This window comes from Perca fluviatilis, chromosome 24 (genome assembly GCF_010015445.1).
Source record: "Perca fluviatilis chromosome 24, GENO_Pfluv_1.0, whole genome shotgun sequence".
NCBI lineage: Eukaryota > Metazoa > Chordata > Actinopteri > Perciformes > Percidae > Perca > Perca fluviatilis.
In genome coordinates this window covers 11839510-11854720 of record NC_053135.1, presented here as the reverse complement: position 1 = coordinate 11854720, position 15211 = coordinate 11839510, and the positions used below count along the sequence as shown (strand labels likewise).

The 15211-nt window shown below is 42.5% G+C and overlaps 2 protein-coding genes and 1 long non-coding RNA gene across 4 annotated transcripts in view; 1 reads left to right on the top strand and 2 right to left on the bottom strand.

Moving 5' to 3' along the window:
* The window catches only part of LOC120554149 (receptor tyrosine-protein kinase erbB-4-like), a 300052-nt gene extending 297720 nt beyond the window's left edge, over positions 1 to 2332 (bottom strand). For both annotated transcript variants that reach the window (XM_039792826.1, XM_039792827.1), the window contains exon 1: positions 1965 to 2332. In XM_039792826.1, the coding sequence (XP_039648760.1) occupies positions 1965 to 2028 (64 nt within the window). In that variant the 5' untranslated portion in view covers positions 2029 to 2332. The remainder of the gene's footprint in view (positions 1 to 1964) is intronic.
* Positions 2333 to 4897: 2565 nt separating this feature from the next.
* Positions 4898 to 15004, top strand: LOC120554168 (receptor activity-modifying protein 1-like). Its single transcript, XM_039792858.1, has 3 exons — positions 4898 to 5179; positions 7711 to 7849; positions 14484 to 15004. Exons 1-3 carry the CDS (start codon positions 5125 to 5127, stop codon positions 14737 to 14739), a joined length of 450 nt encoding a protein of 149 aa, XP_039648792.1. The 5' UTR covers positions 4898 to 5124; the 3' UTR covers positions 14740 to 15004.
* On the bottom strand, positions 10334 to 12345 carry LOC120554173. The gene is made up of 3 exons (XR_005638328.1): positions 12297 to 12345; positions 10739 to 10810; positions 10334 to 10445 (listed from the first exon to the last, which is right to left on the bottom strand). It is a non-coding gene; the product is annotated as an uncharacterized LOC120554173 (long non-coding RNA).
* Positions 15005 to 15211: the final 207 nt, after the last annotated feature.

Here is a 15211-nt window from a genome sequence, read left to right as displayed (position 1 = left end):
CCAGCGTTGACTTATATACTTGATATATGGTGTGCGGCATGAATTTTTTTAAAACCTACAATAAGGAGATGGAGATTAAGTGAAAGAGAGACCAAAGAGTGGACATAGAGCACACACATATCTACTCAGTATACACCCACACACACACACACAATGAACTTCCCAAGAGGCATAGCTCAGATTCTTGGGCAGAATTTGCATCACAAATATCTTGGAGGGGAGTGTATGCATGGTGAACAAATAAACCAGCGAGGGTGCCACTTTTCTTCCCAATTCATCCGCGCCTGACACCCATCCATCCGTGCATCCATCCACTCCTGTTTAATTGCATCCAAAATCGACAACACCACAGCCAGTGAAGGAAGTGTGTGTGTGTGTGTGTGTGTGTGTGTGTGTGTGTGTTTCTCCAGCTCCGCCTGAGAACCACAAAACCACCAGAGATCGAGCCAAAACTCGACCTGTCCTTGGAGGCAGGAAAAAAAGCCTCCTGGAATCCCATTTGTGCCTCTGAGAGGTTGGGCGATGGGCCAAATTCACCTCTGAACATCAATCCACAAACTCTCCTGTGTTTCCACTTCCTGAGCGGGCTTCTGCTTGTTTGTTTTATTTCCAGCCCGGCATTCTTTGCCAACGCTTGATTATATCGATTAAGAAGGCAGATTCTGGCATCATGAAGTGCTCCATCAGCCCAACATGAAACACAAACTATTACTCTGCAACTTACTTGAGTGCATCTCAAATTCTGACACCATTCCAAAGCAGATATTACTCCAAACCAAACAGAATAGAGCACATTAAAGTCCTTATCGATCAGTAAGTCTAGGAACCGAAGCTGATTGAAAAAGTTCAACAGCCCAATTTCTCAACATCAACATCAAAGCCAAAACTATTTTCTTGGATAAATAGTGTTGAAACCATGCATCATGCACGCACTGTGACACAACAGGGGGTGAGACCTCAAACGTTACTCAAATATCACTGACAAACTATCTGTAAATATCTTACAGGGGTGTTAAAAGGAATTACAACACATAAAATAACATCAACTTCACTATAAATTGACTATTGCTGCGTGGCATGGACGCGTTAAAATTGCAAGCCTTTAATATGGGTATTGCAGGACCTTTAAAGTGATTTTTCGTCCGGGAGATTGACACCACGTGGGGGTCCTAATGATGGAAGAGATATGTTTTTCCACTGCCTATATACAGCCTTCAGTGTATCTGCTACATCTAAATTATTCAAAGACAGTAGGCTACGGGATAAAAACTGCAACCGAGCTCAAGTCATATAAATCAGCGCCAATAGCCGCGGTGCTCGGTCGATCAATGCCCGCTTAGGTGAATTTTATTAAAACGATGGCGCGTTCATTCATATTTAGGGTACGGCACAGTACGGGGCTCATCTGCAAACATCAGACATTCGCTCTCTTCAGTGAATTTGAAAAGATAATTTTGATACAAGAGTTTTCTTCACCAACATATGTATCCAATCAGGCACAAGCAAAGTGGATTTCTGTGTCTTTTTTATTTATTTTTTTAAAATCCGATAAGCTTTAAAATCTTAAATTAAAAAAAAAAAAGGTCAAAAAAGCAAATATGTGTAGGGAGTTTGGAAAGATTTATTACGCAGAGCCCGACAGGCTCCCGACACGCTGCGTAATGCCACAGTTTACTGCAGGTGTGAGTCTCGTTGCGATGTTTCAAATCAGCGTCAGCTTGCTCGGATATGAAGTTGTGTTAAGTTTGTGACAGTGATGTAGAGCTAACAGCAAAACGGTGTTAAACTGCGATGACCATTCATAATCATTCAACAAAGAAATGCCGTGAATTCATCAATGAATTATGGCCATATTTAGATTCATGCCAGAATGGGGTTGTTTTGGACCCTAACTTGATCCCTTCTTTTCAAGTCTGACCTGGGACCTGAGACCCAGGTGCAGAGACGCGCATCCAAGCACTCACCTGACTGCGCTGCACTCGATCCGATCACCAGCAAAGTGACGAGAACGCAAGCGTGGAACTTCATCTTCGAAAAGGCTGCTTGTCTTGTTAACTCCCGTAACTCACATGTCCAATTAAGATATCCTCGTTTTTTTTTTCCCACACACTGACAGAAATAAAACAACCAAAGAAACACGTCGTAGTCTTCTTGGATTCTTGGACTGCTGGCACAGTGTCCGTGCGCACCCACAACCAGCGCCGTGGAGAGCTTTTACGCACCGCGTTATTTGTTGCGTTTGTTTATCAGTTCCCAGACCAGTGCTTAGGTCGGTTTCCACCACGGATACTCAGAGCCATACTCCTCACGCTGCCATAGAGCCGGTGGCTGGGGGGTGAGGGGGGGTGGAGTGTGTGTGTGTGTGTGTGTGTGTGCGCTGCGATGGGATGGGGGTCTGAACACGCCCCCTTAGTGTGATTGACACATCCTTCAGCCTATTAAATCGGCTATCCAAAAGGATTAGGAGCGTTTTGTCTCTTTTTTTTTTGGAAATCCGCCCACCTAACTTATCACCTCTCCTGATTGGCTATTTGGTTTCATTGCTGCTCTCAATGCACCTGTCAGGCGCAGATTCTCTTTTTGCTACCTGTGGGTCTTCTGTGTTGGCTTTTTTTAATCATACTATAATGATCATAATTCAAAGTAATGTTTCATTAGTTGCTATATAGCCCATTGGTTACCATTATAGAGCAATATATTCATAAGAGATATACGTACATTCCTGTCTTTAGAGGAAAAGGTGTAAATAGCATTTTCCAGGGGACAGTGTTATGATAACTACTAAAAGTTTGCTTCATTTGTGTTGGTATATTGTTATATTAAATGTAGACTTACAGAAAGTTTCCTGTGGGGTCAGCAAGATCAGCCTCTGCAAATATCCACCACTAGAAGACACAGCCTATAAACTTTGATGATGCTGGTCCAAAGGGTCTGCAGTGAGCGGGAACGGCTCCGGCAGTATACCATGTTCAGGGCCGCTCATTTTACAAGCCAGTGTACCCTATTCCGCTCTCTGGCTTCGTCTGTGGGCTGATGTGAAAGTATGACACCTTCTGGCGAATCAGCGAGGACAGAAAGGTATTGATTTGTGATCCATGTAAAGTGAAAAAAAAAAGGCATAAACTGACTCTATTACCAAATTACTCCAGCAGCAAGGCTCTAAATGACCCTTCATAAATCCCCACGGTGCTAGAGAGAGGAATCATTCAGTGTCCTCTGCTGCTCTCTAGGGGAATTTATGGAGAATGACTCGAGTGTGGGCCCTTCTCTCTGGAGCTTGCATTAAACATTAAGCTGTTGGGGGACATACAATAAGATTTGGGGTGTATTTTTTTATTTTTTTAACAAATATTGTGCTCATAAATGGGAATTCCTCCAAATGGCCACACGCTCGACCCAAAACCTAGTTATCAACATTGTTTGACCATAAAAAAAACCTGTGGTAAGGGACTCTGTGCTCCACAGCTCATAAAAGTACTTGGCCAATGACGCAGGACAACAATAAATTTGGCAATTGGTGGCTGTAGCCTCTCTTTTTTATTTTGAGATGTTGAGATGAGTTGCAATTTTTCTCTCACTCATGGGAAGGGTTCAAAGAAAGATGTATTAACACAATGGAGGGCCTGCTCGCTTCATTATAAAAGAGAGACATACATTTCAGCCCCTCTAATACAATGATTTGTGTACTGTTCCTAAACAGAATTTAAGGTTTTCAAAATAAAATATGCAATTTGCAAGTATGTTAATCAATGCTAAAATGTATAAAATGCTCTTTAGTATCAACACAAAAAAAATGACCAGAACATGGTTTGTCTTTCAAACCTTATTGTTTTTAAATTAAAATGTTTCTTACCCAAGAATCAAGATAATACTCACTGATACATGAACAGTCTATAGTATATTATGGGAGATGGGCTATATAAGAAGCATTTGCGCTATGCGATTAGTCGACACACACACACACACACACACACACACACACACACACACACACACACACACACACACACACACACACACACACACACACACACACACACACACACACACACACACACACACACACACACACACACACAGGGTGGCAGCACAACGCAGAGCAGCCTTGAGAATACTAATGAACGTCACTTTCCTTCTGTACAAAAATCTGCAGATAAAACATTCAATTAGTCACATTACGGAGCTGCAGGAGATTTGCGCTGATATGAGTGCGACATGGAAATGGGAATTCTGTCTCTGTGTGCTGTAATGGGCCCCTGTGTGATTGGAGGGTTTGCAGAACAATGGCTCACAGCGAAGAGGGTGTTCAAAGTAATCCATTACAAATGCTAAATAAGTAATGGGGGAAACATGACTCATGGACATTTATTAAAAAAACGTATATGAGCCTCATGATGTGTTATCTTGCAGCAGGCCTCTGCAGTGATAATGGTGCAAATTATAGCAAATGACATTCAATGTATTAAATGTTGTCATAATTGTGTATTAAAAGGCATATTTTGTAGAATAAAGGCAGTTTATGAAGCACCTGTTCTAGATACAAAATAAATGCCTAAATAAAGTAGCATTCCTTCAGGGACTCAGTGTTTGAGTTTATAATGATGGTATTATAGTTTCATGCAGACTTTTAATCTCTTGGATGTTTTCTCTGGCTGGGCTATGATAGGCTATTCCTATAATATTCCACACGGGACATGTGGTGCGAATTTATGGGGTCGTTTTACAACTCATATTACTTTAAATGTGTCCCATATGCTTTGATATTTGTACAATATGACTGTAAATTAGATGGCTCCCTGGGTTCATCATGACTGGCACTAATTTTGGAGTCTGACTTTGTTTTGTCCCCTGTGTGCAGCTCCACGCTGGACAAAAAGGATCAGATGACACGCAGAGCTTCTATGATTAGGGCTGCGGCGAGGGAAGGAGGCTGCCACTCGGAAAGGGCAAAGGCGCAGTTGGCGCCTTCTTGTTGACCGCGCACCACGAGCTGCGGTTCATTTATCTGTACCGTTGTGGTGTGGATCCCGAATCAGTGGCTTTGTGGCTAAAATACTTGAGGGAGAATGAGAGTCGCGACCTCCAGGGTGTGAGCAGAGTGCGCAAAACGTCTTGGAGTACGGCATGGCTCTGGAGAGCGCGTCGCTCCTGAAAGCGGGGCTTGTGTTGTTGATGGCAGGTGAGTGTTTGTGTAGTCAGTCGTGAAGTACTTCTAAGTGGCTTATACTTCTAGAGTAGCAATTCTTTTTTACAAGTAAAAGTACTGCATCAACTTTCACTTTGGCAAAATTTACTTTAAGTAGGGTAGCAACTAACGATTATTTTTGATTAATCGATTAGTTGTTTGGTCTAAAATGTTAGATAAATGGTGAAAAATGCCGATCGGTGTTTCCCAAAGCCCAATATAGCGTGTCTGGTTTGGCCACAACTCAAAGATATAGATAGATAGATAGATAGAGATGCTTTATTAATAGATATTCAGCTTACTGTCATAGAGTGGTGAAGAAACAAAATATTCACATTTAAGCAGCTAAAATCAGAGACATTTTACTTTTTGTCATAAAAAGAATGACTCAAATCGATTAATTAAATATCAAAATAGGTGGCGATCAATCGATAAACCTTTGCAGCTCTAACTTCAAGTATCAAAAGTAAAAGTTATAGTAACAAAGTTATAATTATTAATGCATTTGGTGGACTTGAAGCTGATATTATTTGATAAACTGTTGGGTAGTTTTATCTATAATATTTATAGGCCTATATATATATAAGTTATTAATTATACAGGTAAAAAGTACAATATTACACTTTGATGGCTAAAAAAAAACACAAGATGCAGCATTACATGTCTCAATCAGCACTTTGGGGTTTTACAGCAGCAATGTGTTGCAATGTGGAATGTTCAACAAGGAAGGCTTACATTTTGCTGCTAAAATGTTGTACACAGCTGAGAGTAACTCCAGATACTGAGGACAACATGAGGACTGCAGTATGAAGGTGTTGCGCCCAAGCTGAGGAGCACAGCAGCTTGCTAAACATGCCTGACATCTGAGCTAGATGGATCATCTTCATATTCATGAACATCGTTTTTTTCTTTTTTAAATCAATAAATGTTGAGTCGTAAAGGCAGGCAGAATTCACGATTCCTGCTAGACTGATGGGTGTTTCCTTTCCCCCAAAATGTGAAAAAAAACTTCAAGGCAGTAAGTCAATAGAGTGTAATGCTCCAGCTAGGAGGAGCGGTGCAGCATTCTGATCCTGGAAAATGAACTGTGAATGCAAGGCTGGTTAGCAGCCAAGTTAGAAGGCATCTTTGAACGCTTGAATGTCAGATTGTTCCAGTTGCCAACAAAGAGGGGGAACAGAACATCCTCCCAACTCTGTGGGTGATAAACAAGCTAACAGACACTTCACTTCTGCAAAATGACCATTGATGTGTTTAGTTTTTGCACGTGTTTCAGACTGATCTCACGAAGTGGCGTATGTATGACACGCCAATTCGTATGTGCCATTTTCGCATATGCCATTTTTGCAAATTTTCGCGTAGCGAGTAGTATGAAGGGACGTAGGTCTGCGACCCGCGTGTGGCGATTTACAGCATTTTCTTTTTTTTGTTATTTTTTTTAAGCCTTCCCCAATGGTTCTTTCCTAAACCCAACCGTTTATTGTTTTCCTAAGCGTGTTTTTTGTCTTTTTTTCCGTGTTTTTGTCGCTTTTTTTGTGTTACTAAAGCCTTTCCCTGTGTTCTTTTCCTAAACCCAACCTTTTGTTTTTGTCTGTTTTTTTGTTTGTTTTTTTACATGCGTGACGTTCCCGCGATAGTAAGTAACATTCTCGCGATACCACGAAAAGTGGCGACGCCACGTGGTGGGTACGTTTACATCTGCTGCATGCAGCGGAGACATACACATGGATAGCTCAGAATGGTACAGATAACACGCCATTTGGCTTTAGGGAAGTGGTGTGTATGTTTAACGCAAAGTCATGATGCCACGTTGCGTGTTTGATAGTTTTCTTTATTGAAGCACCTCAAGCCTCTGTGTGTCTCGACCATTTTTCACATTTTTCTTTCAGTAGCATCTCTTTCAAAATCCCCGTGTCAACACATTCAGTCCTTTGAGTTTTTCAGAGCCTCGAGAGCCAGCTGAGACAGAGCAAACATAATGGGCACACAGTTGGCCCTTATCAGGCGGGCGCAGACCGAGATCCACCTCGATCGTAACAACAACAACCTGTTCGTTCCACACAGGGTTTTCTTTTCCGCCAGCTTAAGTTCCCCTCGCCTACTGTACTGCTCAGCGGTGTTGCATTCAGCCCAGTGTCCTGCGGGACGGCAGCGGTCTGCCTCCACGTTAAGAGCCCGTTAACACACATCTCTGAAGTAAACAAATGGGTTTCAGACTCTGACTGCAAATTAAAATCTTTTCTTAGTGTAGTAAGTAACAGCCTTACAGGGGAGAAATGGCCCAGTAGGAATAACCACTGCCAAGACATGACCTTGTTTGTTGCACAAACATATTCCTAATTATCAAGCACTGAACACAGAAGCACCTCTGTCGTGCTTTGTAAAATCTTTTGTGTCCTTACAATGTTTTGCTCTTCACTCACTGAAATAAAGCAGTCACCTTATATCACCCAAATTCATTGTCTTATTTATATCTTACATTAATAGGGCTACATTTTTTGTCTATTTTCCTCTTCTGTCTTTAGCTCAAGTCCTTCCATCAGCGTCCAGCTGCAACAGGGGTTTCTACGAGAGGATGATCAATGATCTCTGCTTAGCGAAGTTCAAATTCGACATGGGGGCGCTGGACCAGGGCCTGTGGTGCAGCTGGCCGGACACCATGGAGTGAGTTCACCTACTGGGTCGTGCAAAAGGAGCTGGCAAAGAAAAGACAAATCACTTGTCCCTCATGTTGTACACTTTAGCCAGAGATACTTGCTTCAAGGACTTGATTTATGGCAAAAGGATAGCATTAGATCTGGCGTAAAAGGCTCTACTCTTTGAGGGTAGATCCTAAATCGGATCTGCTAGAATGGTCGACGTAGTTAGGTTAAGGCATGGGGAGTGGTTAGGGTAAGAATACCAGGGTAAGCCAATCAGAGGCAGAATAAGTCAGAAGAAGGCGGACCACGAGGCACATCCATTGACGATCAAGCATCTACCCTCTTAGATGAAGCTCGCAGAGAATAAGGATTTTGTAGGAAAAACTTTATTAAACACATGAAAAGTAAATACCAAAGATTATACATAAGGAGACGGTTGGGGATGCAAATGATCAGGTTACAACAGCTGCCCTGAACACCTGAATGATTATGATTGGATGTTATAGTCAGCTGTGTCCAAACAGTTGATGAATGAGCCAGTGATGTATGAATGTAGCAGCTGATGTCAATCATGAGTTAAAATGTGAACGTCAGCACTAATATATTAGTGACAGTGTTAACGTTTTTTTGCAAATGGTATACAATATACTATTAATGGACTGAAAAGTTATGATAATTTCATAAGGAAGCTGCTGAGCATGCATACTAAGCATATTTCCTCCATATGCAAGAATGCAGTCAAGGTTTAGCTCAGTCTACCTGTCTTTCCTTTGATCTTAGCCATCTTGTGAGCTTAAAGCTGTGGTAGGCAATTTGTTTTTGGCGTCGTTGGGCAAAAATTCCATAACAAGCTTTCAGCATATTGTAATTCAAGTGGTCTGAGGGAAAACTAGACTTCGGCATCTCCCCTTGGCTCCGATTTCAGGCTTTAGAAAATGTAGCGTGTGACGAGAGACTTAAGCCCTATTAGCACGGGATGATGTGTGATTTTGAAATCTCATCGCCCCCCACACACACACACGTCGCATTCGCACGGAATAAGCAAAGCGTGTGATTTCAAATTCACTGACTTTACTCTGTACCCTGAGAGTTGGGTACCAGAAGGCGTGCGGAGGACGGCCAGGGCGAGGCCGCCACACGGCACATGGGTCGCTATGGCAGCACCCACACATCATCACCGTCTCGTGCGCGTCGACTCAGGGACAGAGGTCTCCGGTCAGGCAGTGGTCCAGAATAGTTTGGTCATGAAAGACAGTGTCAGCAGCCCCCCTGCAATCCCATAGGCCTATCTGTCTTCGCGAAAGAGAGGAAACAAAATCCTTGAAAAAAAATTTAATATGACTCGCCATATCACAGCCATGTCGATTCGCATGGGACTAATATCCTCACAAGATTTCGGTGTTCGGTGAAATATGGTCATTTGCCGGGGAATTTTTACTTATTATAATTACAGACAAGGCCAATTTGCATGGGATTAAGATCACAGTCAACTCTGCAATTATTAAAAATGACTAGAGGTCACCAGGTAATAGTAATCCCGTGCGAATAGGGCTTTTGGGCCAATCACAGATCATTTCAGAGTGAGAGAGAGGTTATTATTGGCTGTTCTGCGCATGCGTATGCCTGTGCGACAGAGAGGGAAAGCTGCAGGAAGAGGTCTCACTCTACTACAAATCCTGGCGTTTTTTTACTTTCTGCCAACTGCAGCTTTAATGATATACTGCAGCACAAAGCATCACATAAAATGTAAGCTTTTTTTCATATTATCCTTAAAGGACTAATGGTTTGTGAAGGAATTATGTTGTTTGCCTTGACTAATACTCCCCTCAACATGCTGCTCTTACTATACTTCATTCTCTTATAAGACATCTTCAACTGCCTTTGTGGCTAGTTGCCTTATGGCCATCACCAACTCCAGTCGGTGTCTCCACTCACCATCACATTGCTTGCCACGCCCTAAAGCATACCCTGCTTAATTCTCTATTTCACTCTAAATGGGGACCACCACTTACAAAATGAACATCATGCTGTATTTAAAGAAAAGTAGTGATTGAGACCGCAAAAATGTTTACTGAGGTAATAAATCAAAACTAGGGTCATTTTCTCATAGACTTCTACAATCACACTTCTTTTAGCAACCAGTGGAGTCACCCCCTGCTGGCCATTAGAAAGAATGCAAGTTTATGGCACACATTGGCTTCACTTTTCAGACCCCAAGTTACATCCACTTCTTTTATACAGTCTATGGTCGCAGCCTTTAAATGTATGTGTCACACATTACATTGTGTGTGTGTGTGTGTGTGTGTGTGTGTGTGTGTGTCCCTGAGCAGTCATTTTCCAAAACACTGAGAGTCTGAGGATGAGTCAGGAGGGTGAAAGAAGCTGAAAGGCCCACAGGAGAAGCTACTGTCAAAACTATGATTTCCCTCCTGGCTCAGTGTCCTCCCTTGGTCCAGCACATAATTAGTGGTGTTGCTCTTTGTGTGTGGTTGTGTACGTGTGCAGTTGTAACAAAAAAAAAGAAAGCATTGTATAGGCACATAGAGGGTTTGCAGTTGCGTCACGAAACTCCTAGCAATAATGTTTGATGCCGTCGTCGAGGTCCTTTGGAGAGCTGGCTGTGCAAACAGATAAATAAACCATACAGAAAAGAAAATTAGAAATACACAAAGAAGGCTCGTGTGTGGGTGCAGACCAATTAAGAAGCACCGAAAATAAAAGTCTTCCTCCTACACATGCAAAGCTGACTTCATAAGCAATAATAATTGTCAATTCAATACACTCTCATATAGCCTTACCTGGTCTGTTATGACCAGTTTGCTTATGGTGGCTTTTGTGAAAGCTGTGTGAAAGTCATCTATGATGATCAGGGTTATGCTTTATTATTAGGTCTTGAGTGACATTTCCTTACCTGCCCATGTTGTCTGCTACAAATCCCAAAAACTTCTATTCAGTCTCCATTTGATTGATCGTTATCAGACTCCTGTGGGGAAACGGCACATGTTTTCTAGAATCATGCAAATTAACCCCATCTGAAGGTTTTTCTAAATTAGCAACATGACATTCTGTCTAATCGACACTTTAGATTGTTATCTCCAAAAATAGATTTTTGTAATCAGATTAATAAAAGCTTGTATCATAGAATGTATTATTCAACAAAACTGTTATTTGGCAATGTGTGGACGTATTACATATCAGCGTGTGGATGTGTTTGCAGTTTCGCTACATTTTCTTCCTTAATACTTGCTTGTTTTAACTTGAACAAGATGGCTTCATTCACACACTGTAGCCTATTGCTCAGAGCTATAAAAGAAAAAATAACTCCAGTCTCCCTTGACTCGTGTCTTATTTTTAGGCCAAACACTTTCGCTGAGTAGTAGCTCAACACATGTTTGTATTAACATGCTTGTGAGAATCCTTGACACAAACTGAGTCAGTTAGTCATATAACCTAGAGTATAATGTTGTGATTAGAGGTGCAGTACTTGTACTTGCAACACTTGCAAAAAAGTTCAGTAAAGTTTGTGGGCCCATGAGACACAAATATACTCACTGATCTACATCATGATGCTCTTGTCACAGTTTAACAAATTGCCGGTTTGGACTGGAAATCCAGAGTTCTCGCGAGAGCACAATTTGAATTTGCTCAGCGAGTCACTCTGGCATCGAGTAATGATGCTCATTAACTATGCCCTCGTAGCCGAGCTGCACCAATCACATCGGTGTATCTGATATAGGCGGGCCAGAGGCGAGCTAAACAAATGACGACAGTTTAATCTAGCGGTTAGCTCCGCTGGTAGCTAAGCGTATGGGACTCTGGATACGTCACCCCATTCATTGTTGTGATTGGTTGTAGTGTTATCCAATTGCGTGCAGTGAGATTTTCAAATGCATGCTTGATGCCGCCCCCCGAGTTGGGCCATTTTCATTACTCAATGCCAGACCCTTAATCACCGTTTACACGAAGGGAAGACGCAGATATTTTCCTGCGGTTTGGCCTCTCATTTACACGAAAACCCTGTTTTTATCACAGAAAATGATTATTTCTAAAAACTCCGGCCAAAGTGGAGATTTTGGAAAACCTCGTTTGCACGTTTGCATGTAAACTGAGACAAACGGAGGTTTAGGCAGCCGAGAGACAGAAAGAGGTCGTGATTGGTTGCTGTTGTTGCTATCGTCGGGATTCTGATTGGCTAACGTGGGCTTGAGCTTCTCGTTACACTGCCACCTACAGGTCTGGCGTGCTCTTAACTGCATTGACGGCATATATACACGGGTACATATAAACGATCTGAAAACGGAGAGGTTGAAATGTCCGTTTATGAAAATAGCCGGCCACGTGTAAACGTAGCATGAATCTTTCGGATTTGGGTCTGGATTTCCAGGCTAGGTTTGGACCCAAACACAGAAAAAAAAGATCAAAAGGTAGCAGGAAGAGTTTAAATGGTTAAATTATGAAAATAAACTTACAGTCCAAGTTAAGCAGGCGGGAAATCCAAAAACAGGGAGAAAAAAAAAAAAAAAGGAACACTAGGATACGGGCACTATAAACAGACATGAGCTGTAAAGGGAAAAACACTACAAGGTAAAACAAGCTGACACCAGACAAAATGAAGGAACACATTAAACACACAAGGCAACGCGGATTGTTAACGAGAGACAGGTGACATGAGGACTAATGAACAGGTGAAACACTGGAGGGTGGGGCAGACAATCACAAAGACGGGAAAACCACAAGACAGAAAGTCAGACATCAAACAAGACATGACACGTGAGGAGTCAACCTTCAAAATAAAACAGGGAACTGAAATGGATTATCAACTCCCCTGGGGCCACAAGTTCCTTTTCTGTGAAGCGCGTATCGAGGCTTGTATCGTTTTAGACCAATGACGTCATCGATGGCATCCGAAGCCTCGCTGCCCGTCCACACCACGGGACTGGTTTAGGAAGTGGTTCGAATCGACGCCAGTTTTATTATACAGCCATGATCTACACAAGCAAATTCACTGCCCTCTGCCTGGGTGAACCACTGCCACTTTCCAGTGTTAGGCCGCCTACACAGCCTGCGTGGCGTGAGCGGCGTGAGCGTGGCGTGAGCGTGGCGTGGCGTGAGCGTGGCGTTTCTGTTGCGTGTCAGCTGCGTGGCGGCTGCGTGGATTTTTCAATGTCTTTACACACCAGAAACGTGTCTGACGCGGCGCTGCTGCTGCTAGCCTTGTCTGGACACATGTATGTTTCCCATTGATAAAATGAAATACCATGTTAAACAAAAACATATACTGTTATTTACAGCAAGGACAAAGTCGGCAGTATTGACGGCAAAATAGGCTATAGAATATTTCGTTCTGTATTGACAGAGCAATATTTGAAAATCAATAATAATTTTTTTTTAAATTAAATTTATATCTGCATTTATGTCAAAACCTAGAGACTTTCAAACATCAACATGTCATTTAATAATATGTATTTGTGTCAAAATGACATAGAAACATCTTTTGATATTCTATTTTGCCTGGAAACGCTTCCAACACGCTTGTGTGTCGCGTGAAAAATAGGCGTTGGTTCTATTTCTAGCATGCGCGCGTTTTTGCCGCGGCTTGAGCCGCGCCTGAGACGTGCGTGTCACGCAGGCAGTGTGTAGGCCTAAGCTCTGACCTGTTAACATGGGAGCCCGAAATAAAAAAACGGACACGCCACGCAGCTGACACGCACACGCGATGCAGCCAGTGTGTGGCCGGCCTTCGAATTCTAAAGTTGCCCCTCCTGCCATTCTGCCATTCCGTTATGACCAAAGGATTGATTTACACACATTTGATAGCCACATTCCTCTCAAGACAATTAGTTTATGATATAGTTATGTTATACAATCATTACATACCACCAGAAAATACACACTATTTTGATATGAATGGTATACGTGGAAATGGATTTATTTCTAAGCCTTTACTGGGGAAAAATACAGTGTATCATAGATCACATCAGAACACTGCTAATAGCCAATATGTGCCTGTTTTACACTCCCTCCAACAGGTGGCGTTCGGAGCATAGGAAACCCTCGAGAAATGAACCCTTTTGCGAACCAATTTGCTGGAAAGCGTCAGCGCTTCATGAGGCTTCATCTCGCCATCACTAAATGAAACAATAAACAATAAAAAAGCCAACCTATGATGAACATTGAAATTGCGTCCGCTCGGCCTCCAGCTATGCAGTCAAACACAGTGGCCATCTGGAACAGAATCTCTCCTGGTATGGTGCAATGCTGCACAGAGGGTGCCACAGTGTTGGTATGCATCTCCATTTCCCCTGCCCTCTATACCACCTAGCAGTTATATTTAGCTTTGTTAAGCCCAGTGGTAATTCTAGACACTCCTTTGGCTTTTTTTTTTTTCCTACCAACAGGAGTCCCTACTCTGGTTCCACTCTGAAAGGTCTTTTCAAAGACACAACGAGAGAATATTTCAACCTGAAGAATGTATTTCTGTAACTCAGAATGGGAACTAGAGGGAAGTTCATCATGGAAAATATGGCTTCTGATCTTCATGACGCTAGATATTTGTGATGGCATTTGAGAGTTGGATCATGTTTTTCCCCTGGTGATTCATTTAGGTAGATTTGGGTGTTTGGTGTTTTTTGACTGTGTGTTGTCGCCCTCTGCAGGATCTACGAGGGGCTAACAAACTGCACCTTCCAGGTGGCCTTGAGGGTGGACTGCTTCTGGCCAAATCAGATAGTTGACCGCTTCTTCACGCAGGTTCACCGGATCTACTTCCACGACTGCGCTCTGACCGGCCGGCTCATCCACGACCCGCCGACCAGCATCCTCGCCCCGTTTATCGCAGTGCCAGTGCTGGTCACCCTGCTCATGACTGCCCTTGTGGTGTGGAGGAGTAAACGCACAGAAGGGGTTTTATAAGGACTGGCTTCTGGATTGGGGCACAAGGCTTGTAAATACAAATGGACTCCCGAGGGCCAATGACGGAGCATGGGAAAAAAAGGTTATTTTATAAAATATTAAGTTGATGCACTTATACTCCTTGTCTTTCAATTGTGCTATTCCCATATTAGTATGCATATTATTGTATAGACCATTGCATGTCTCATGAAAAACTGTAGCAGACTTTAAAACAGTAGTATGTGTAATAAAAAACTGTTTTTGCTATAAATGTGATTGAAATTGATCCGTGGGTAACATCACCCATGTGAGAGTGTCAGTGTTTGGCAGGGGGAGGTAATAAAGGTAAAGAAGGCCATCATAGTAGCCCTAAACAATCTGTGAACACATAACTTACTGTAGAGAGGAGACACCAAAGGGTTTGGAAGAATTTCGAAAAGAGGTGACGAAAGCGAGAAAAGGAGAGTAGAAAATGGAGAAAATTTGACTGACG

Bases quoted from the DNA above. Each gene is read 5' to 3' on its own strand.
- LOC120554168 (XM_039792858.1), top strand. From the start codon at position 5,125: ATGGCTCTGGAGAGCGCGTCGCTCCTGAAAGCGGGGCTTGTGTTGTTG. The intron at 5,180-7,710 runs GTGAGTGTTTGT...TTCTGTCTTTAG, and splicing joins GCTTGTGTTGTTGATGGCAG to CTCAAGTCCTTCCATCAGCG. The intron at 7,850-14,483 runs GTGAGTTCACCT...CGCCCTCTGCAG, and splicing joins AGCTGGCCGGACACCATGGA to GATCTACGAGGGGCTAACAA.